This window comes from Schistocerca piceifrons, chromosome 5, assembly GCF_021461385.2.
Source record: "Schistocerca piceifrons isolate TAMUIC-IGC-003096 chromosome 5, iqSchPice1.1, whole genome shotgun sequence".
In the NCBI taxonomy this organism is placed as follows: domain Eukaryota; kingdom Metazoa; phylum Arthropoda; class Insecta; order Orthoptera; family Acrididae; genus Schistocerca; species Schistocerca piceifrons.
In genome coordinates, this window is record NC_060142.1 from 304,639,493 (window position 1) to 304,665,134 (window position 25,642).

The window sequence follows — 25,642 nt, forward strand, 5'->3', positions numbered from 1 at the left end:
TTCGATATTGCGAGTAGAAAAAAATGGCAAGAATCAAATTTGTAGAGACTTTTGTGCTCTTTAAAAAAGAAAATAGACGTTAAAGCGGTAGGAGCAAATGAAACCGAGATATTTTGAAAAAACTGAAAAAAGTACGAAAATTTCGAAGTTTTTTGACTGGAGATAGTTTTCCCAAGCGAAATTTTGTTGGCAAAACTCGGTTTTCTAATCTTTCCAACCATATGAACGAGTTAAAAAATAAACTCTTCTACCCCACCTTTTGCAAGGTATATCTACTATTTGACTGGACTAAATGTGGAAACCTCCCTCAGGAATAGACTTAAAACCAATATGGTAAACACAATTCTCACTGTGCGGGCCGGACTTGGGCGTGTAACAAGTGCTGTCATGATTACGTCTTACCAGAGAACGCTTTGAAGCAAATTGGCACAATGCCTGCATACCGATGAGACCAACAGTCTAGCACGTCAACTGAAGAAGAGGCAGAGGACAATGTGGATGAACTGTTATTATTTTAATCAACATATGTGAGTAAATATCTTTAAATCTGTGCATCTTCTCATTTTCATGGCGCAATGATTGCTCCATTAAGTTTTGGGCGTGCTGCGCATAATTTCGGTTTCTTCTTCTAATATTTCGGCTGTTTACTGTCCAGCCACCTGTCTTTCGGCTCATTCTGAAGATGACTGGACGTTATACACCGAAATATTAGAAGTAGAAGCTGAATGTGTGCGACTGCATCTCAGAAATTTAATAGAGCGTATTTAAATTTGCTTGTTACTGTTCCATTAAAATGTGATGTAGTTATACAGTAGTATATATTTTGCATTTTGGCCGAGTTCGGAGGATTTTTCAATGTTTGCCCATCGCGTAAACTAGTTATGTGTATAATGTTTAAAGTAAATTTTAATTTCGTCTTTTTATTTGCTAGGAAATACGTAGATACGGTATCTGATTTTGACGGATTTTTAAAACAAAGTAATTAGTGTAATGTTTTAAAATAAGTTTTAGTTTTTCTTTATTTGTGCAAGAAAATATGGAGATATTTCATTTTGGCGAAATTTTTGTGTTGGTTTGATGGAAAAAATAATCATATGTTGGCATCACTGGTCCCCATTTTGTAAATTTTTAGAGTATAACCCCAGAAAGGCCCCATTCCAAACCCATACCAAAAAGTTTTCGGAAAATGATAGCGTTCTAAATATACCGATTTTTCGCGTGACTGGCGCTCTTGCTCGTAAATTGATATGCACAGGTTCGACATTGAGATTATAATGCACACGGGAACTATTTTGTTTTTATTATTTGAACTTGCATATTTCGACACTTTTCACGCATTTTTCATGCATATTTTAAGGTTTTTATGATGCTCATAATTCGGTCTCTAGTAATAAGTATTCCACGATTTTCTTAAAAAGCAATAAATTGATTATATTTATGCATTATGAGTATTCGTCAACACCTTTTAATGGATCAAATAACAACTTAATTCATGAAATAAGTTTGAAGATGTGTCAAAATCAAAATAATGTTTATTCAGGTACCTATTCATAGATAGAAAAGGGTTATTGTGAAAAAAGGCAGGTGGACAAAAATGAAATTTACACAGTTTGATATCAAGATTTGACACTGAAAATGTGTGATGATGACATCCGTAAAAACATTAGGTTCGGACTGTGTTATCCAGACTATGAGAAACTGGAAAGTTTTTACATAGGTACTGTATAATCAGTTCTAGCTGCATAAATTGATATGATGACCTACACCTAGGTACGAATAACATTGTTTCCTTTTACAAATAAAATATTTAAATTAATATAGAAAAAAACTAACAAAAAAAATCCAAATGTGCATTGTTATTTAAGGAGACACACTATTGTTATTCACCAGAAAGCACATATCACAGTACTAGATTTTTTAAATTTAGTTTGATATGGACATTAAATGAATGCTCTTGATTGCCTATGTTTGCCCACTCCCACAACTTTGAATCTCGAAGTCGCACTCGCAGCCGAGTATACGAGCGCTCGGCCAGATTTGTAATCTTTGTTGTCGACGTGGTGGTGGCTGGTTAGCTTGTTTGATGTGCTACCATATTGCATTGCTTGATGTGCTAGCGTATTGCATTAATGCAACTTGACCGAGCATGCAGTATGATCTTTTCAAAAGTTAACACATAATATATTGTAAAAAGTAAGTCATAACATGACTCTAATGTAACTTTTATCACAACAGTAGGTACATAGAAATTGGGGAAGCTACCCCCTCCCCTCCCCCCCCCCCCCCCATAAAAGGAAGCACATGTCACGCACTCATACCTGCTATCTCTGGTTAGAATCAGCCCGAGACAGTGGTCGTGGGTGCATGAGGTGTGCTTGTGTGAATGGGTTATGTTTGCCTTTTTGAAGAAGGCTTTGGCTGAATGCTCAATGTGCAACAGTCTTTTCATTTTGCCTGTCTGCATCTCAAAGTGTCATCTTTGCGTCAAGTAGCAATGTATTATTTGCATAATATTGTTGATGTTCCAACCTGGACTTTATTGCTGCTATTTTGTTTCAGATTCCTTCAGACTTAGCCAATCAATAATTATTTTCTTGCTAATGATGAAACCTACTTCCCAGAACCCACCTTTGGCTCTCTCTAAAATTCTATTCTGACTGCAGTTTTCTTTGATTCTCCTTTTTTTTTCGTATATCTGATGCCCCAATGATATCCCACTCCATGTTACTTAGTTTTGCTGCCAATTTCTGTAGATTATCTCCAGTCCTAAGCCTCTTACAGTTTATGGCCCCTATATGGAGAGTGTTACAAGCAGCGAGGAGTTTATGAGTCATGGTACTTTTTAAAACCAAACTACATGTAACAAAATGCAGCCACAGAAGTAGTTGGGCGTGCTCCAGATTTTGAAGACATTGTCAAGGTCAACTCCCCCTCCCCATCCACTACTTCCAATATCTTGCAACACAGGTCAAAATAGTTACACCACATGAACTCACAATTTGCAAAAGCTTCTAACTATGTTGTCCATGGTAAAGTAGCCTGCCAGGCCCAAAGACTTTGATGAGACACATGGCCAATGCTAAACCTCAGCAGTCCATCTCTCCAACTGCTTTTAAATGTCAATGATGGATGTACACATGATGAGTTCACATGCTGGACATGTGTTGGCAAGGGTTCATCCGGTCATGACTGCTCAATGTCAGCTTGGTTTTGTACTGCACAAAGTATTATGGACTATCTGGAAATTTCTGGTTGTCTGTTCTTCATACTGTCTGTGACTTTTGGCCTATTTTTTTTTTTTGATTAAGTTGGTGAGTTGTCCCGTTTTTGTCAATTCACCAAACCGAAATCTGCTTGCGTTGCTGTCACATAGGGTTATAGTGAGATGGGTTAAGGTGTACAAGATGGGACACAAAGAGGTGAGACATGTGGCACATATTTTGTCTGATGGAATAGCTCTCAGTTTTATGCGACACAGAAAGCTCTCTGCCCGCATGGTCAGTGCTATTTTAAGCAGAAGATGGAGCATCAACCATGATTCCTAATTTGTGCGTTATCCACGTTACAGTTTTTCTTTTTTTTACGTTTCTTCTATCGCAATGCATTTTTGTGCCCAATTTCATTTATGAGGTACATTTATTTATAGCTGTTTCAACTTTTAGTTATTCTGTCTTTCAGTCTGTTTTCTCCACATCTAATTCTTAGTTGCCAGCTACACTAGTATCCAACAGTTGAGCTTATTTTGGAAAAATAAATGAAAATGGAAAGAGCAAACGTGAACAGTTACTGCAAATCATCATCAGGGTTCTCCATCGAACAAGAACTGTGCCATCTCTGTCTGATAGGAGTACAATTTGCTGTGATAAACATTACACTTGTCTTTGAATGTATAGTTCAGTAACCTATATCTCACCAGGTTTGCACTTTTGTTGTGTTCAGAGTGTAGTCTCTTTGTGGGCTCACCACAATAATTTTCTAGATGCCTTAAAGTAGATCGGACACAAATCACACCATCTCAGCAGTGTCAAATGTGCTAAAAATGTCATTTCAGGACTTTGTCAACAGTTCTGAGGTATGGAAAACCAGGGAAATTTGAAAAAGAGAGAGAGAGAGAGAGAGAGAGAGAGAGAGAGAGAGAGAGAGAGAGAAAAAAAGATACTGAAAAAAAATCTCGATTTTTTCCTCAGTAGGTGAAATGGTTTGTTTACGAGATGTCATGCATCATCGCTGGCTGGGCATCGCTTCCCGACTCCCTCATTCTTACTGTTTCTCCCCTTCCTACCACTCCTCACAGCTTGCAGCCAGTGCTGGCATCACTGCTTGCCGCTAGCCTAGCAGCTGCCAATGAAAGGCAGGGAGGCATGAGGAGTGGTTTGTTTGGTTCCGATTCTCAGAGATTGTTGACACACCAACTGGAGACGGCAGTCAAGTGTGCGTGAGTTGTGTGTGAGAGACTGTGTATGTGCTCTCATTTTCTGATAAAGGCTATGGCCAAAAATTTGGTTGTGAGAGTGTGGTTGTCTTTTCTATGTGCCTGTCTGTGGCTCAGCGATCATCTTTACGGTGAGTTGCTACTTATCCTCATTAGTACTGCTTCTCAGAGTATTTGCGCAAGTTACCTGTTGCATGGATTGATCACTGCAGTCTTATTTCATCAACATGGTGCCTGTGAAACGTGAATAGCTGGTCACACACGTGGACTTCCACGACGGGCCAAAACTGCAGCCCATTTCTGCCGATCTGAAGCCCATCGTTTCCCATAATATGGCAGCCCTGCCCATCAGATCTAGTCTCACTGATTTACCCGCAGGCTGGATATGTTTGTGTGTGGCGTAATGCTTCGGATTTTCATGGTTTATCCATGCATCCAGGACTGGGGTGCTCCTCGGCAGGCCAGAGGCCACATGCAGTGGATTTCAGGAGATGTGACTGTCTCACCACAAGTACACTGTACAGTGCAGCGTTTTATGGACATTTTATTTATTCTAGTACATTTTGGCACCTTGAAAGTAGTTTATATATTAGAAAGTATGGACGATAAGAAGAAGAAAATTGTGGCAGTGTGGTTTCTATGCTATGTAGTCATATATTTCTTGAAAGAAAAATCACTCAATACCTGTAAGATACTTAATGTAAGACAGTGGGTTATAACTGACAATATTGAACATAGTAGAATCAACACTTTATTGCCGGTCACCTATAGTGTTGGTTTACACAACTCTTCCCCACCTTTTATACTTCTTTCAGGACACCTACATTTTCCTGATGCTATTTCTGAAATCAGTGGAGGTATTTTAAATCTGTCTTGCAACTCCAAGGAAATGCATATTGTTGTCACCAAATATTTTTCATTTTATTGAAATAAAATAACAACAGTGTTCTTAATGAAACACTATATACCATTTGGCTTGCTTTCTCCTACAAAAGTTCTTACATTTTTTGTCAACTTATATCTTTACTTATCCTAGAGATCTCAAAATTTATCAGGGAAAAATGCTAAAACTTGTCTGGAAATCAGGAAAATATCAAGGTAATTTCACTTGGGGAAACTTGTGGCAGCCCGAAAACATATGTCTTCATCCAGCACAGCACTAATCAAGATTAACCCCTCTCAGCTGGACCAGAATCTGGCCATTTTAACTAAATGGTAAAAGCTAGCTTAGTTATATCAGGAGTAGTACCTTGCTGTACCACTTTAGTTTGCATAATTATTCGTGTTGCATGTCTGTCTGGGTTGAAAGGGATAGTCAGTAAAATCACAGGAATGACATGAAATAAGAATGGTTTGGCAGTTGTCCAGTGAGATGCAAATATGAAGTTCTGCAGCCGCTTATGTCTCAGTATCATAGGTGTAGTGATCCAACTTCCTCCTGATAGGCAATACTGCTGTCTGCATTGAGTTACACTTGTGGATGGATTTCTTGCAGAAGAGTGTTTTCAGGAAATGGAGTCTTTGGATCTGGCTACCATTGTGCATGTTTGAGATGCATTTTGGAGGATGAGCTGAGTAGTATTTGTTAGCCAATACAATGAACATCATGACTTCCAGAAAGTGGTGCAACGTATCTAATGGAGGAGTTAGAAATTTATTTACATCACAAAATATTTGGAGGAAAAAATATTAAAATTGCAACCATTCACTATGGTGGATGTGTATAAATGTCCTGCTACGTCTTTCCCCAGGTGCTGTGGGCACGTTTACAAAAGCTGCATGGGTCTTCCTACAGTGCCATGGATATTTGTATGTGTCCTGAAACGATAACCTCTCACTGCTGCACATGAGTTACTTCCGTATCTCGGTGAATAAGAGTTTCAAGTAGTTATTATACAACATATGCACCTAATTGTGTGCTACCATTTGGAAAAAGTTTTGTTCCAATATCTTGAATCGTTTATGGGGTACGATGTTTGTTACGACCACAATTATTGACGCGCAAGGGACATAATGGTTGCATCGTGCATGACTGTCCGTGGGATATAAAATCCAATAATTTGAGAACAACATGAAATATTGTTCTCCTATAAAATTTTGATATCTTATCTATATTTCATTCATTGAAATGTATGAGCTAAAAATCAACCGTAAGCAAAGTTTATGCATGTGTTTTTTCCTCTGCAAAATTTTAAAATTTCTTGCCATGTATTACTCAATTTGACGCAGGACACTAACTATGGTATATAATGGATAGAAATTCAGTCCTTTATCAAGTGATAATATCAGATTGTATGCTGTGCAAAAATCCAATTTTTTCATCTAACGGTTTTTGAAAAATGAGTTCAAAAGTTATTTCATATTGGCCAAATGCTGTCTCTCAGCAAAGGCACCAGCATTTGACAAGCAGTATAGTCATAACGAAAGCTGTCCTCAGCACAGAATGCAGACAGCACATCTGTAGCAAGGAAAGGGTTAATTTTTTCAAATGTTTTTCTTACAGTTAATACCTGCATTCATTCCATAAATATTATTTTTTTGCAAATATTTCTAATATTTAATAACTGTGGATATACAATAAAGATGAGATGCAATAGAATATTGGAAAAAGTTGAATTAAAGGATAAATTATATTTAAAAATAGTGTTTCCTGTTACTAACAGCAGCAGTTAGTGGAAGCTTAATGTAAGTGAAAAATGCAGTCTACTGAAACAGGCCATTTGCGACTGTATTCTAACTCTTTGGTAAGCAATAATGTCACAATATCTTTGAACTATATCATAATTTAATGTGAAGACACACTGTGAATGGTGTTTGTGTGTGTGCACGGTAGAGGCAGCACAATATCTGAAAGGAGAACAATATACATGCAGACATTATATTCATAAATCTCCACAATATTCCAAGATGGGAATAAATTCTTTGACTGCACTGTGATATACACGAAAAAATGTAATTGGCGAAGAAATAATAATATTTCTGCATGGCCATTATTCAAGAATGAAATTGGGCCCATAGAAACCTTGAATTACCTCACAGATAACATGTCACAACACTAATAAGCATGTGCAATGTTAAGCAATAACAGTATTCTGCAGTAGCTGACTTGCTGGTGAAGTAATGATTTCATAGTTCTTCTCAGTACGTCTTTGGTTTTAGAACCTTTATAATTACATTATATAGACACTGCTCTATGCTAAATGTCTTGTGATTAAGTTTTACCTTGTTCTGTAACAACTTCTGCTCTCCTTTTAATAAAATAACTCTTATGTATCGATTATGATTAACGTTCACACGGTAGTGCTATTTCGCTCTTACACTGCATTTAAATTTCTGCCATTTTCTTATTATAAGCCAAGTGATGTAAAAGGATAAAATACTCATCAATTGACACTCCAACCACTCTGGTTTAGATTCTCCAGTCAGAAGGTTTACAGCTTTCTAATATGTGACCCATCTCCTCTATTGCCCTCTTTCACATCTACCACGGCACCATGGAGATTCTCAGTTTTATTATTGTTGTCGACATTGTAATTTGTAATAGTTAATGTACTCTCATTCACAATTCACACAGCCTTGACAATTTATAGTAACATAAATATATTATTATGCTCAAAGGTGAATTATAATTTATTTTTATTTACAATAAATACTCATATTTACAATTTCTCACATAGATATATTTTGACAGTCATGAATATACACATCTTAAAGGTATTACATTATCACTGAGTATTACAAAAATAAAATACAACAGTTGCTGAGGGATAGTATGCAATAAATACAACATACAGCTAAATGGATGATGGAATGTGCTGCTCAATTTGGACTTAACAACTCCTGGACCAAATACCACAATGATATAGTATAAAACTAATGTATCAGTTACGATTTCTATTCAGTCAAAAAATATAAGAAGTATGTGTAAACTGCAGTCATACGTAAATAAATTAAACAAATAATTTTACGAACAAATACACAATGTAAAAAAAAAACATTCAAATTTTAATCATGCACTAAATGTGCTGTCTGATACCTAAACATAATAGGCTCTTAGAACCATATATGTCTTTCATCAGGGTTGTGAGGGACATTTTTTTTACACAAGAAGCGAAATGTTTTGCTGTATTTAAAATTATGAACATTGATACATCACTTTTTTCAAAAGTCTACATATCATAGTGTAGTGATGTAACTCTGAATTTACTTAGAAACAAAATTGCTTTTCTTTTCCATTAAAAATTTTGTTCTTGACAAATGTACACACACACACACACACACACACACACACACACACACACACACACACACAAAAGGCATGGGCGGTGCTCTGATACCAATTAGTGGAAAGAGATAGCTTCATTATGTGCAAAACGGAAGTCAGCATTAGTATAAATACAGACTTTACGTGACATATCTTTGGATGTATTATTGCATGCGTTACATTAAATCGGGGGCCAAAGACAGAACAGCCGCCAATGCTGAATATACATAAAACTAGGATTCCCACTAAGAAGAGTATATACTACATCATACAAAGGGCAAGAAATGGGACACTTGGGTTTCCCATATGAAAACTGCACAATAAGTTACATGAAATAAATAAAAGTTCACAACAGGAATCACACATGCATACTCCTCTTTTACAGACATAATGTTCCTTTTCTCTTTCTAGCAAGAAAATCTAATTTGACTTAAACTTCTGTTACGAGTTTGGAAGTTGATACTCTATAGCCCTGATCACAAATATTTTCACATCTATCCACACATTAACACATCCTTTATAATAAAATAAAATCACAATTTGTAAAAGTTCACAAATATAAAAGACAAAGAGATCCCAAATGTTGTAAATATACAACTTATTGCATGTAGAGTTTATAACCAGTCGAAGAACAATTAGATATCTTACAAAAATATTTTGCACCTACAGAATGGAAAGACGTTCACAGTAGGCCTTCATTAAATTAAGTCTCCATAAAAATTTCATTCTTACACCTCACGAATAACAGCAGTTATACCAGCCTTATTAGTTCTATGAAGTACGTAACAATTTCAATAACAAGAAAAAAACCATTTCTAATCTTAATGGCAAATAGAGCTCACACAAAAATACTGGAAGTACGAGGAAAATCGACTGACATTTTCAGTGATGTTAGTATTGTCACAATGATTGAGAAAAATGTATTTCATTTTGAACTGTACATGGAAGGTTCCTTCGAGGAAGACAGTTTGTAGTCAGTTAAGATTAAAGTTCATATATTTACACAGTAGACAATAAAGGCAAATAAATAGTTAGCACATATTAAATGTACTAAATTTGGAACCTCACCACAACAGTAAGCAAGTATATTTATAACATACAATACTGATGTAGCATAAGACAAATAACTGGAATGTTTATCTCCACAAAGACCTGTAATTGCACCTTTATGTACAAAGAACTGCTCAGCTGCTTCAGTCACAAAGAGGATATACCAGAGAACACACTTATTGCAGAGGTACACTTACAACTAGTGACTGGAACATATGCTGTGATGACTAACCTAACTGCAAGTTCACATTCACACATTATTAATCTTATGATATACAAAGGGAAAAAAACAAGTAGGCTCAAGGTACTATCAGTCAGATAAAATATTTAAATTTATCAACAATAATTTAAACAGCATTTTTGTACACACACTCAAGAAAACATGCAACATCTCTAAGGCAGTAGTTTTTATTATTTTCTTTTATTATATGCCTGATAAGCCCTATGTTACTGCCAAAGTTTAAACAAAAAGGAGCCACAGGCCATTTCTCTTATGCGCTAAGTAGATCAATTGAGATTTTTGGGAAGAAAAGGGCATAGAGATTTCTCCTGCAGCTGTGTTAACAAATCATAACACACTAATACTATTATTTTGAAATGCAAGCATACAAAGCAGTCTCAACAAACCTAATAATATGGATGCATCTTGTCATGCTAATGACACATTGGGCCACTTTTTCAGGAAAAATGTTTGTTCATCAAGCAATGGCTACAAATAACACAAACTTGCAGAAAAAGGGGCCTTCAATTCTTTATTTACTGTTGATGGCCACTGATAACTATTTCACTAATACTGTTTACCTGTCTCATTTTAAGGCTTATGTAACTTGATACAGTGCAGAGCCAGAAGACATCAGTGTGCGGCAAACGTTGTGCGAGTTGTTTTGCACTGAGTGGTATTGAAAATATATAGTTTGATGACAGAGACAAAATTTAAATTAGGAAACAGTATTTATATAGTTTCTATTTGTTTTTGGGAATCTTGAATAAAAATGTATATTCACAGTATAACCCATATAAAAAACTACATATTTCAGCTAGGAAGAGAATTGAGCAATACTTCATAAATCAATAAAATAAAAATTTGAAAATATGCACAAATGCCAGCATAGGATTCTTGAGATATTCTGCTAACTGGCACACACATGGCACAATTTAACAGTTTCACAATTGGCACTAGAACCAACACAATGCCCTTTTATCATTCTACAGCAAAGAATAATAAAGAAATGACAATAAGATGGTAGGGATTTAACTTTTATGATACACCAGTGTTAATTGTCTGGTAACAAATTCACTGTGAATATATTTTGAGACACACCACATTAACTGCTCATGCTGTTCTCTGAGGAGACTGGACTGGGGGACAGAAATATTCTTACTCTTTTAGATGAAGGTGCAAGAATTGAATGAAATACTGTATTTTCACTAGGCTTACATATTCTTGTTTTTTCTTTGCAGATTCCTTACCAAATCATGCACTAAAATTTTTCTTTGACACCTACTCTACTACATATTTTTATTTAATTCTTGACTACTTGTTACAATTGTCTGTCTCTTTGGCATAATTTTTTATGAAACAACAGGTTTGCCCATTATATAACAGGTTTCAAACTTCTAAGCAATTAATGAAAGTATAAAGTAATAAGAAATCTACTCCGCAATTAAATAGACCACAAAAACAGGAAATCACAAATATGTGACACGTTAGATGTATGTAAATACAGATATGCTGACATCTGTCTAACTCTAATGAATGTACAAAAAAATGCAAAATTTATGGAGTGTAGCTTCTGAAATTTATATTAGAATAAGATCATGAAAGAAGTACCTCAGAATTATGACAAATACTGTTTGCCACAGAGGAAAATGGACAAAATATGCACAAACTAGTGAACAAATGCAGTTGACTATCGTCCCTATAGCTGGGAAGTCAGCATGCTGGACTGCCACCAAAGAATCTGGGTTTAATTCTCCGTAATGGAAATGATTTTTATTTGGAAGAGAGACTCGAACAGAGCACAATGAGCTTTGTGAGGACAACTGAGGAAACACCTTAGGGATTGGCAAAGGTCGAGTTTGAGAAAGTCAATGTTAATGGGCAAAAGCAATGAACTAATCAGGTGCCCCTCTATAAACAATGGATGACACATTCAATCAAAGTAGATTGATCTATGAGTCACTGTGGTCAGTATCAGTTACATTATATAACATACACTATACAGCACATGCATGCTCTTAGTTATTTCAAATAAGAAATACATACATCCATAAAATGTGGTTTTAAAATTTAACTAGCACTTAAATTTTATCTTGTGAAGCAAGTGATTATGACACTTTAGTGAAATCTTCCAGGCAATAGCAAGAATAAACTAAACACTGTGCAGAAATGCAAGAGACTAATCATCTGTAGAAGTGCTATTACGGTTTTGCAGTAGTCAGTTTCATGATTTATATTAAAAATTATTTATATATATATTTAGATTGTTGATGTTACTTATTTTGTAGTTAAAAGACAGATAACAGCATCAAATTGTAGTATTTCATGAGGACACTTACATTAAAAGATAGGTTTTTGAAACAAAATTAATCACCATCTGCTAACTGAACCAGTGAGTGATAAAAAGGCTTCATGAGACTATGCAGTCATAAAAGTAAGTTTTTTTCCTTCCCCTTCCATCTTTTCACAAGTCACTACACTCATAAACATAAAAGTGAGAGAGACACTTACAGCTTTTCTTCAATATTTTTGCCACTTCTGTACCCCTCCTATCCCCCCCCCCTCCACCCACACTTTAAAAAACTGGAACAGTTAATCCTAGCTCAGTCAAGACCCACAGTAATGACTAATGTTTCACTAGAATGTCCTTGTTTGTGCATGTATTGGTTTCAGTCATCTATCTGTTCCTGAACAAGTACTAAGAGTTACATTATTATTTCAAATTCGGTTAGGAATACCAAAACTGATAGGGAACAAGTAATACAGCAAACAAAAGAAGCTGTGCCTTCAAAGAAAGAATGATAGTGCCATGGATTGAAAACACAAATTAAAGTAATAAGCAAACTAAAAAAGGAGAGATTGTATACTAAAACGAAATTCCACAGATTTATCCAATACAGCTGAGCATAACCTGTATATAAACAATAAATAAAAGGTAACAGATGCTAGCCAAGTTCCAACAATGTTCAATAGAAGAAATCACCAAAGCAAAGGCAGCTGAGTTAATAACCTGTTAGCTACTGCAATGGTGCCATTTTTTTTCGAAATCAGTAGGAGTTTGAAATGAGACTACAGTAAGGACGAGCAGGTACTGACATTAATAGGAAATTATTAGTGATTCAGTTAACAGAGGTATCGTACTTGATTAATTCTTGATCAGAAGGTAGATGGACAGCAGAATATGGTGAGAAGATAATTTATGGTTGTGGAATAAGAACAACGTGTCTCATTCTGAGGCATTGTCACATAGTTATGAAGTATTTAACCTGACTGTTCCAGTTTGGAACATAATTATATTGTCATACAATTAAAAAAAGATAGTTCAGTAAAGTAGATTGTGACAGTCAAAGAAAGTTTGCACTGTACAAGAAGATAACAAAAACATTGTTCTGTATGTGAAATGTTGGTGTATTTTGAATGGACAGACATTATGTCGCAATAATAAAAACATGATAGCCAAGTGGAAGTGTGTCCTGAAATTAAATGAGATAACAAACCTATGACTTGTATCAGTACAAAACTAAGAAAACATGGGCAGTGTAATCTCATTTGAGTAGGTAAGTTTTCAAGATTTAACATTCTTACATCAGAAGCTAATGTTCACAACTATTTTGTGGTAAGATAATTTTCACCAAAACAGACAATAAAGGTACTGTCATAAAGTCAATATCTGAACTGAGACACATAAAAGAATGATTTGAAACTGCACCAACCATATTCATGAGTCTACATGATTTTTTAATAAGTTGATCATGACACAAGAACCACTAAAATTTTTGTACTTAATCATGGAGCTCACAAATGCAAGGTAATAACCTAAGAAATTTAATTTTACTGGTGCAAATTTTGTAATAACAATGGGAAATGGTAAGATAAAACTGCAAGGAAAACTTAAGTATATATCTTCGTGCACTGAGATAACGAAGTATACACTCTGCAATATTTAAATGCACTGACAAAGGAATTTTTAGAGAACACTATTACATTAACTTTACAAAAATGTATTAGAATCGAAATGAAATTTCAATTCTCTATCAAAGCATTCCATGTGATTAAACTTTCTGATGCATTAATAATGTCTCCAGAGCAAGGCTTGAACACTGTTCTTGGCCTCCCATGGGCAATGCTGCATGGAACTGGGAAGTGCAGGAGAAAAAGCCATGGAGGATGAAGCTATGAGCTGGGCAGCTGTGGTTGAAACTCAGTTGAATTAGTTGGTTGACTGTTCCCTGCTGAAGGCAAAGCTCTGTGTTAAAGCCCTGGTTCCATTATTTTTAAAGTCAGCAACGGGCTTCTAGAAATCTCTGGTGTGAGAAATGAGGATGAAAGGAGGATTGGTAACAACTAATGATTAATATATCAATAATGTTAACAAAGCCAACCAACTTAATCATTCATGGTCAAAAGATGTTGGGCAAAAGAAAATGCACACCAGATAAGAATAATACACCTCATGATGAGGCACTGTCACATAGTTATGAGATATTTGACCTGGTTGTTACATTTTTTAGGACATTCAAAAAAAGCACAAGCAACATCCTGAATGCAACAAAGTACTTGAATTCTTTTCTTGTAAAAAAAATTATCAATGAATAAATTTACGTCACTTTGCCCAGACCAGAATTATTCCAAATGCCAACAGTATATGTAAGCAAGACGTTGTCACGCACCCCCCCCCCCCCCCCCCCCCCCCAAAAAAAAGAAAAAAACTAAATTTTTAGAGTGTAATAAAAGATATTGTAGCAAGGTAAGTTTCATTTTTGTGCCTGCTCACTCAAAAACAGATGAAAAAATTATTAAAAGAGAAGGAAAACAGTTTATATATCGTGGGAGGAATTGATTTCCAATTGCAGAGAACAGCTGATGGCTATGTTTAACCACTAAACAAATGACTATACATTACAGATATATTTAAATGCCTTACTTATGTTCTGCTTTGTGTGTAGTGGCTGACATATTATGTCCATATATACAATCGCAAAGACATTTCAACTGTATGAAACTTGCTTATTTGAGTAGTATCAGGCTTTGAAAGTAAGTAGCGTCATCTGAAATTACTAAGGTTTATTTACATGTTGCATTGTTATGTAACATAATTACTAACCACTTATTTCAAAGGGACATAAACATTATACATCTGCAAATGAGGCAATCCTTCCACAGTACCCGAGTGCTTTGGTAACAAATGCACTGTCTGTCTTTTTGGCTACACTACAGTGCATCTGGACAATGAACTGGCAAGTGAAACAATGACATCTAGTCTCTATAAAAATATAGAACCAAAGCTCTATAACTCTTAATATCTTGAAATAACAATCACGATCTTTTGCTAAGGTGGCCTTTCCTTGCTAGTATCTCTCAGGAACATTCAGATTTCCCTCAGATAATATACATGGTTTATTTCTACAGGTGTCAATTGCAAATTAGGTGATCCTTCAAGGAAATCACCACCTTTTCCAGAGACTGCTTCTCTTTAGCATTAGCTCAAGCATCACCGAGTGTAAACGGTAAACAACCACTAACACAACCAACAGCTCGAAGAAGTGACTTCAACTTGTCCCAGACACGTGAATGATGTCACGTGTGTGTATCTCCTTGTCAGAAGTATATAACTTCTTCGTCGGCAGACCGTCGGCTCGACGCAGACTGTGGTGCAGACTCAGGACCGGGGCTTCCAACTCTGTTTACAGGGTGATTGTGAGTGCGATCCAGTCCTCCTGCAGATCTCCGAGACATCCCACTTTCGACAGGTGGTGGAGATGGTAGCTCACTCTGCATAGAAGCAGGACTACTGCCGGTGCGCACATGGCTATGTGGTGATGGCGCTGCAGTCTCATCTGCTGCTGCATTTCTCGAGGGGGGACTGAAGCTGCCAGAGCCCAAGCGGCGATATCCTGAACCTCTCCTACCACTAGTGCTTTCTGTTGCGGAAGACGTCGGTGACTGCCCTTGGCTCAGTTTGTAAGGCAGAATTTGTTGCACAACGGAAGAACTGGAACTGCTGCTACTACTACTGTTGCCAGTGCCACTGCTGCTACCACCCAGCTTAGTGGCCAGTTTATATGGAAGTTGTTGCTTCACCTGAAATTATCACACCATTACACTGTTAGAGTAACAATAACCTGTGAATTGACGTGTACATGGAAAGTAAAACAATGTACTGTACTAATGATATAGTATGATTAAATACAACTGTGAACTGACAAACTTTCAAGACGTTGTTCAGAATAAGTTCTGAGTACTTTGGTATAAGGGACCAATTGTCTCTGACTGCTAGTAAGAGAAATAATGGAATTATTTAGTCTGTTACTGCAGTCACCCTTGCTTCTATGAAAATACCTTTGCAACAGTAAAGAAATGCAAAACCCTCAGATGAAACACACACACTTTTATCACCATATGTTCAATCCGTTCTGTCAGTGTACAGTACGGCATGTAACAAATGCAGAACTAACAGGTATTGTTCAAATTGTCGACTATGATGGTCACAACTTAGCGTACAGTGATGCACCATTGATTGTCTTACAAGCTAAATGCTTCCACGAGTTTGGCATACTGCTTCCACAGCTGCAATAATACTAGTAACCATATCCTTACACGTATTGACCAGAGTTCTTTAAACTAAGCTCTTTACATGCACCCAGAAGAAGTAGCCCAATGGTACCCTGTCTGGTCACTGAGCTGGTCATGGAAAAGGACACAAAGCAATCAATCTACTGTCATCCAAATTGTAGTTCAAAGTGGTTCCTAACATCAAGTGCAAAGTGTGCCGACGTCCAGTGGGGACATCATCTAGGAACAACTTGGTTCAGTACGACAGGAAGTATTAGGGGCTGTAAAATGAAAAGTGAGCAACCTGCCACAATGAAATCATGGAATGGTTCCATTCAAAAGTAATTGCCAAATGTGTTAAGACATTTATCCCACTGGGAGACAAGACGATCAATTCCTGTTTCACACACTTGGATGCAGATGGATCCACAACTGCACCCACACTTGCACTTCCCCGTCTGACTGAAATTGAACTCCTTGCATGTCTTTCTTCATGTGAAAACAACACAGTGAAATACCCGGAATGTATTGAGGACGTTGCAATGTTTCCCGACCAAATTGCTGAAGCATAGCCTATCTCCAACTGGCAGTGTGGGGCCGGGGCTTATCATGCAAGAAGATCTCAGTCCACACCATTCCTGGACATTTTGACTTTCTGGTGCGTCACTGTATGTGAAAAGTGTCTTTATAGCATTGTACATTGATTGTTGCTCCACACTCAAGGAAGTCGATGAGCAGAGGGGCCCTGCAGTCAAAGAAGAAGAGCATTATGACCTTACTGGAACTTTTATGAACAGCTTTGGATTTCTTTGACTGGGCAGTTGCGGAATGTTTCCACTGTTGGCTTTGTCATTTGCCCTCAGGATTGAAATGGTGGCGCCACATAATGCCATGATGACCACTACCTTTGACTGCAGGGGCCCTCCGTTCAGTGATTCCTTGAGTGTGAAACCACAATCAACGTGCAGCACTATGAAGACACATCACAGTAACTGTTAACCCCCCCCCCCCCAACCCACCACACTGCCAATCAGACACAGGCTATATAATTCAACAATTTAGTTGGCCCGCAACAGCCTTGATCTTTCACCACGTGATTTTCATATCTTTGGCAACCTGAAGAACGGCAAGAATGGATGTCGGTTCCTGTCAGATGAGGAAGAGCAGGAGTGGACGCAGTTATGGATCTGTCAGCTGACAATCGTGTTCACCAAACAGGAATTGTCCATCTCGTCTCGTGGGATACATGCCTAAATGCATGTGGTGATTACTTTTGAATGGAACCATCCTAAAGTCCCGTTTTGGCTGGTGGTTGGTTTTCATTTGAAATGGGTACAATAAGATCCTTTTACAAAAATCATTTACAATACCCACACATATACAGCAAACAACTGTTAACAGGATTGACATACCACTGTGTGTGGATCTGTGTCATCCCACACATGGCTATTCCTACCGCTGAATGTGCCCTCTCTTGTAAACATAGCCTCATTTAAACAACATAAAAGCAGGAAAATTGGGGTTTTCTGTACACTGACAGGAAACAATTTGCAAACATCATTCGAAATGGGAAGTCCGCTGGTGGCAATGATTGCACCTTCTGTGAAGGATATGAGTGTAATTGTTGTTCACAAAAGTCTCTCAAAACAGAGGCTGTGCAAAGTGCCAACCACTACAGGAAGAATTCTCACTGATCACTTGTAACACATTCTTTTTAATACTGGTGTTCTAGCATGCAAGGATCCAGTTCCTTGTAGGATCCTATGTACAGAAGTAAAAGTACTGTGACATGATTGCCATCATTGTAGGAACAGCTCAGCAATAATGTTGCCATTCTGCTCTTCAATTGCTTTCATGAGCTGCATGTCACCAACTCTTCATCAGTAAACCTATCTATATTACTGCTGCGTATAATGCACAATGCAAAAGAGAGAGAGAGAGAGAGAGAAGAGAGAGAGAGAGAGAGAGAGAGAAAGAAAGAAAGAAAGAAAGAAAGAAAACCCTTAGACAGAACTGAGCAGTACTGAATATAAACTTGAGGGAAACAGAGTAAGGAGGGCATTACTGTTGGTCAACAGCAGGTAATGTGAGCAAATGGAAACAATAAACACAGTGCAGCATACTGTCGACATTTGCATTGTTGTGCACTATTTCCAGTGCAGTACAGATAGGAAGCCACTGGATCAAGAAACTAAACAAATTGCAATGACTGTAATGAGGTGCCAGAGTCTGTGGGTCCCTTATCCCAAAGTATTCAAAAAATATTTCCGAACAAACTCTGAAAGTTCGTTGGTGGTGTTCTGGTTCATGATATAGTTACCCTCCTCCCTGACAGACTGAATTTTTTTAAATAGAGGGCATAAAGATGTGCAAAAATAGGCAGGGAACATATGAAAACTGACAAAAATTGGGACTGGGCCTGTTGTTGAATAATGGTGGATAAGACCAACAAATGAGACGTGTCTTGACAGGTAATATAATAGAAAACAAACAACTACAGTAAATAAGGGACAAGTATAAAAACAGAAAACAAACAAGTAAATAGCAGCAGGAACACACACCTATAAAAGGTACGAGGGTGGTTTGTGAAAAGTTCTCGCAACGGAATAGAAAAAAATTACTTACATCACTGAAAGTTTTTTTTTATTTTTCAATGTAGTCTCCCTGCAGATTAATGCACTTGGTCCAATGCTGTTCCAGTGCTTTGATCCTATCTTGAAAATGAGTTTCCTCCAGGCCTGCAAAATAGTCTCAACTCCAGCTATCAATTCTTCGTTTGAAGTGAATCTTCGTCCACCAAGATAAATTTTCAGTTTTGGGAAGAGATGGACGTCTGACGGAGCCATATCAGGTGAATAAGGCAGGTGTGGCAACAATTCATATCTAAGTTCATGTAATTTTGCCATGGTGACAGCATATGTGTGCAGGCACACATTGGTTGATGGAAGATGACTTTCTTCCTTGCTAAACCTCGCCTTTTTTCACATGTCTTTTGTTGCAATTTGTGTAGGAGGTTAGCATAGTATTCTCCAGTAATTGTCTGCCCAGTGGGGAGATAATCTACAAACAGAATCCCCTTCGCATCCCAGAACACTGATACCATGACCTTCCTCGCCGAAGGAACTGTCTTTGCTTTCTCTGGTGGCAGAGATTCAGCATGTTTCCACTGCTTTGACTTTTGTTTTGTCTCTTGGGGTATAGTAGTGCACTTGTCTCACTTATGTGTCCTTCACCCGATAGTATAGTCTCACTCAAGGCAGCTAAATCTATATTTAACCTAGCTAGTTCATGGCTGATAAGAGCGGTTCTTCTCTCTGTCCTGTCACTGTTCACGTCCAGGAGGGTCCTGACATTCCACATTCCTATGGTCATTACCATTTCATTCTTGTTTGCGCTCATGTGGGGACCATCTAGATGCTTGTAAAACAATAAACTGGTAGCCAAGATCATAGGAATTCTTTTTATTCCATGATTACCGGTTTCGGCAAAACTAAAGCCGCCATCATCGGATCTTAGGACACATACAGGTTACAACATCAAGGCAAACAATGGTGATATTAATGGTTGCCTATAACACGCAAGCCTTACAAAATTGTTGTGAGTAGCGCATAGGCGTCTCCATCACATACAAGCACAAGCTCCGATGAAGGCAGCTTTAGTTCCGCCGAAACTGGTAATCCTGGAATAAAAAGAATTCCTGCGATCTTGGCTACCACTTTATTGTTTTATTTCATTCTTCTTTGGTTTTCATCCGCAGTATAAGTAGTTACTTTCTGGGTGTGGATTCCCAGCCTGGTTCCAGTGTGCCACTTTCAGAGACTGCGCTTCCTGAACCTCAATGCGGGTTTAGCCCTTCAAGAGGGGCGATTGTCATGATTTTCTGTGCACGACAACTGCAGGAGAAGTGCAGAGAACAACAAAATCCTTTACTATTAGTTTTTATGACCTAGAAAAGGCCTTTGATACAGTTCCCAGAGAAGCCATGTGGATGGTCTTAAAATGTTTTGGCTGCCCTGAACATTTTGTTGACTTGATTAAAGCTCTCCATGATGACATGAGTGGACAAGTCATCTGCCAGAATGAAACATCTAATGAATTCCCAATAAGGAGTGGGCTAAAACAAGGATGTGTTCTTGCACCAACATTATTTGCCTTGTACCTGTCAGCTATGCTTTATGAGACATCAGTGAACAATGCTGGGGTAGAACCAAAGTACAGGTTCGATGGAGGATTATTTAATTGTTTCAGCAAGGCATACAAATGATTTGGTCTTTCCATCAATATTCAAAAGACAAAGGTGCTTGCACAAGCTCCCGGCTCTTCCCTTCCTGATTTCAGCATATCCATTTCTGATACACCCTTGGAACAAGTGGACAATTTCCTGTATCTAGGAAGCATATTGTCATCTAATTGCTCATCTGAAAAAGATGTGGAGAACAGAATATGTGCTGCTCATGTAGCGTTTGGTCGTCTCAGAACACGTGGCTTCCTGAATACAGACCTAACACTATACACCAAATACATCATGAACACAAAATGGGATGACATTATATCGAATACCATCGTTCTTGAGAAAGCGAAAATGAATTGTTTAGAAGCTCTCATTATTGGGCACCAACTAAGACGGGTTGAGCATGTCCAGTGGATGAGAGATGACAGACTTCCAGATCAAATGCTGTACAGTGAAGCGAGCACAGGTAAAAGGCCGCGAGGTGCCCCTCTTCAATGCTATAAGGATCAGTATAAGAAACTGGTCCACCTTAGAAGAAGATCGCAGTCTCTGGCGCTCAACTACCTCAAATGCTCTTCAGAACTTTGAGTGGGAACGCCGAAGACTGGAGAATGACAAACGCCAGAGATGTTAACTCCTCCAGGCCCAGCCACGTCCTCCACCTTCCAACATTTGTAATTTCTGTGGTCGCTTGTTCCATGCCAGGATTGGACTACTAAGCCATCAAAGACATTTTCACACCTGTACCATGACAAAGGAAATCTCAGGAAAGAAATGAAAACTCTGATACTAGTATTACCCGCCACCGCTGATGATAGTAGTGCAGCCAAGTTTCACTTGTGGTCATAAACTGGCTCAAAAAATCTTATTTGTTTCTCCTAAAATGGGCCAAAAACTGTTGTGATATGTCCATTCTCATGCGTTTTTGATCCAGTGTCAAGAGTCGCAGCACCCATCTTGCTGATAATTTTTTCATTTCTAATTCTTCAGTTAAAATGTCATATACCCTCCCTTTCAGATGACATCTGGCAAGTGTGAGCAATTTCACGCTCTTTCAATCTGTGATCCTTCATGACGATTTTGTGCACTTTCGCAATGATTTCTGGAGTAGTGACACATCTTGGCAGACAACTGCGCAGATCATCATCTAAGCTCTCCTGACCAAATTTAAATTAATTCGTCCACTTGGCAACAGTTGAATATGAAGGAACAGAGTCTCCCAGTGTATTCTTGAAATAGGCATGAATGTCGTTTGCTATCATACATTTCTTTATGAAGTACTTAATCACTGCCTGAATCTCTATTTTTTCCATCTTCGCAAATCACTAAGCGGGAACAACTACAGAGCCACATCACCACAACAGCTCTCTTCCAAGAGCACTGACGTGGCACATATTTACAGGTAACAGTCCAATGAATATCATGTGAACGAATCAGTGCACTCGGGCTGACCTGTCGTGGTGATTTCACCAAACCACCCTCGTATTATAGTTTGTAAGCTTTCAGAGCCAGTGGCTCCTCCTCCTGGCAGAAGGATTGAAGTAGGATGGAAGAGGAGTGAAGGAAAAGGACTGGACCTCTTCCGTCCCCTTCAACCCTTCTGCCACGAGAAGGAGCCACTTGCTCCGAAAGCTTGCAAAATGTACCTTTTTTGTGTGTGTTCTCCTGTTGCTGCTTGGTGAGTAGATTTTGTAACTGTCCAATTATATTATATTTTCAAAAATTGATTATTTTTGTTGATAAAGTGAATTGGCAATAAATAACAAAAGATTCAAAGAACCTATGATTTCTTATTTTCATATCAAAATATAATATTACAATCATTATTACTAAAACACACTCACTTTTCAATTTCTTTTGCTTCAATATGAACAGAAACACAAAATTTCAATTATATTTTAGTAGAAAAATAGTATGAAATACAGATATGTAGTAACTCACTGCATTTTACTTTTAATGAGAAGAAGGTGAAAACAGAAGACCAGGTTTAAATGTTTGAATTTGAGGTGGAAAAAGATGGTCCACAGCAAATCTTTATTGTATTACTACAAACCAAGCTCCTGTTACCAATTTGCTAGAGTCTTTATAACTTATTTTCACCTAACAGGACTGAAATAATATTCTACCCCTAAACAATAACTCTGACATGTTCAAATCTGCAATATTTTTGCCGTGCTGGCAACTTGCTATTTTTTAATGTACCCTTGGATATCTGGTGAATCACTTTGTCCTGCTGCTCTCAGAAGTACGCAGTTTAAGTTTAGGCGCAGAAGTTTCAAAACCACAACAAACATTTTGATATGTCACCACATCCACAAATCAGATTTGGTCTTGCACCATGGATTCATCACCTCATATTTTATCATATGTTGCTCTCTGTACATACCGGATACCACACAATGTTATTCATACATAGGGCTTTAAATGAAGAGTCACAGGTAGCAGATATATTTAATAATCGTTTCTTAAATAAGACAGAAAGTATAGACACAAACAAGGGGAAAAATTGCAGCAGTATATTGAGAAAGTAATTCTCAAAAAATTCAGTCACTTGGAAGTATCACCAACTTCTTCTGAAATTAAGAAAATCATACATTCTCTCATAAATGAAAGCTCAACTGGTTTTGATGGTGCTTTGAACATAGTACTTAAGATTTGTTCCCATATAATAAGCCCAGTCTTGTCTGAAATATGTAATACATCGCTACCTCAAGGCATTTTTCCAGAGAGATTGAAATAAGCCATTGTTAAACCCCTCTTTAAGAAAGGTGACAAGAGGGATGTGAATAACTACTGACCTGTATCACTACTGACAATTTTCCAAAATTTTTGAGAAGGTGACGTATTTCAGAAAAGTATCTCACCTTAGCACCAACAATATTCTCAGCAAATCGCAGTTTGGGTTTCAGAAGAATTGCTCTATTGAGACTGCCATTTACATGTTCGCTCACCAAATTTTACAAGAATTAAATAAGAAAATAGTGCTGGTTGGTATTTTCTGTGAACTACATAAAACACCTGCCTGTGTGAATCACAGTATTCTACAGAAATTGAAGTTTTATGGGACTGATGGTACAACCAACAAATGGATGATATCATATCAAACCAAAAGAGTGCTCAACGTTGTACTTAGTGATTCAACCAATATAGTCTGGTGACACAATCCTGACTAAGGAGAAATCACAAATGGGGGTTCCCCAAGGCTCAATATTAGGCCCACTATCGTTCCTCATATATGTAAATGATCTTCCGTCTAATATACAATAAGCGGAAATAGTTCTTTCTGCAGAACCAGACCATGCATACATACAGAAACAAAAGAAATGGTAAACAATATTCTCCACTAGTTTTCTGCGAATGGCCTCATCTCAATCTTAAAAAGACAATACATTCAGTTCTGCACATCTTGGGGCACTACAGCAATAATAAATGTAACAAAGTGAGGAAACGTTAAATAGGGTGGAAACTTCAAAATTTGTAGGTGTCCATACTGATAAGAATCTGAAGTAGAAAAAGCACATTTTGGAACTCCTAATGCAACTTAAATCCGCTACATTTGCACTTAGAATCACTAAATATCTTGAGGAAACACAAATCAGTAAGTTGATGTATTTTGCATATCTTTATTCAATAAAGTCATATGGAATAATTTTCAGGGGTAAATCATCTTTAAGAAAGGAAGTCTTCATAGCTCTAAAACAAGATGTAAGAATAATATGTGGTACTCATCCACGATCATCTTGTAGCACCTGTTTAACAAGTTGGGCATTCTGATTACTGGTTCACAGTATATTTATTCCCTCATGAAGTTCACTGTAAATAATCCACTACTGTTCAAAAGGAACAATGATGTACATCATAATTACAATACCAGAAGGAAAAAATGACATTGATTACTCCACAGTAAGGTTGTCTTTAGCACAAAAACGGAGGCACCATGCTCCAACTAAAATTTTTGATCACTTATCCAGTGATATAAAATGTCTGACAGACAGAAAAGCAAAATTTGAAAACAAACTGAAAAAGTTTGTCCTCAACAATTCCTTTAATAGAATATACCCTATATTGTAATCTGTAATGTGTAAAAGGTGTTGGGTAAGAATTACCAACTCAATCGGTACATATTAAAAACAAAAAATTATGATTTGTCATGTAAAATGATCCATGGAACATGTAACTAACTAATGAATTAATTACATGTACACTGGAATCAAAGATCAGTGATGTAACCTATTTTCTGTCATGATTTACTAACAATTCAACATGCTTTCATTTCCTTCTGATTGGCCCTATGTCCTCCGCAACTTAACTGTTTCACAGCAACAGTTATAGGTATGTAGCAGAATGATTACACATTAGTGTAGCAAGACTTCTGATCCCATGTCAATAGGACTTCATAATACTACGTAGCGTAACTGGGTGCAAGTCAATAGGATTCAGAAAGGTGAGGTAATACTGTTTGGAAATGAGATTTATGGCCACTGCATCATCTCTTGGGATTAAGTTGGCCTGACTTGGCCTATCATGTCGTGGAGTTTAGCAATAAGTTGGAGTCTGTGCCCACAGATTGTAGTGTTCCGAGAATTTCTGCGTAAATTCTATTACCACTCGACTTTCTACCGTCTCGAACACACGATATTTTAGATGTTAAGAGTGGGATGCTAGAATGCTATCTACTGCGCCTCACATGTTTGTGTGTGCAGGTGTGAAATCAGTCGCGAGCAGCAGGTAGACGTGGTGGAAAAATGGCACTGACAAGTACTTGTCAAGTGATCCATGGAAGTTCTAGCAAAAGTATATGGAAGAACTGGAACTTCTAGGTTATTCTGTGCTAATCATATCAGTGACCATTGTTATGAATAACAAAAACAATTGAGATTCTGAGAAGGGGGG

At 37.4% G+C, this 25,642-nt stretch overlaps 1 protein-coding gene across 1 annotated transcript in view; it reads right to left on the minus strand.

Annotated features, from left to right (window-relative positions):
* Window positions 1-14,736: 14,736 nt before the first annotated feature.
* The window catches only part of LOC124797862 (rho guanine nucleotide exchange factor 18), a 605,682-nt gene continuing 594,776 nt past the window's right edge, over window positions 14,737-25,642 (minus strand). The window contains exon 29 of the mRNA XM_047260933.1: window positions 14,737-16,047. Within this exon, the coding sequence (XP_047116889.1) occupies window positions 15,565-16,047 (483 nt within the window). The 3' untranslated portion in view covers window positions 14,737-15,564. The remainder of the gene's footprint in view (window positions 16,048-25,642) is intronic.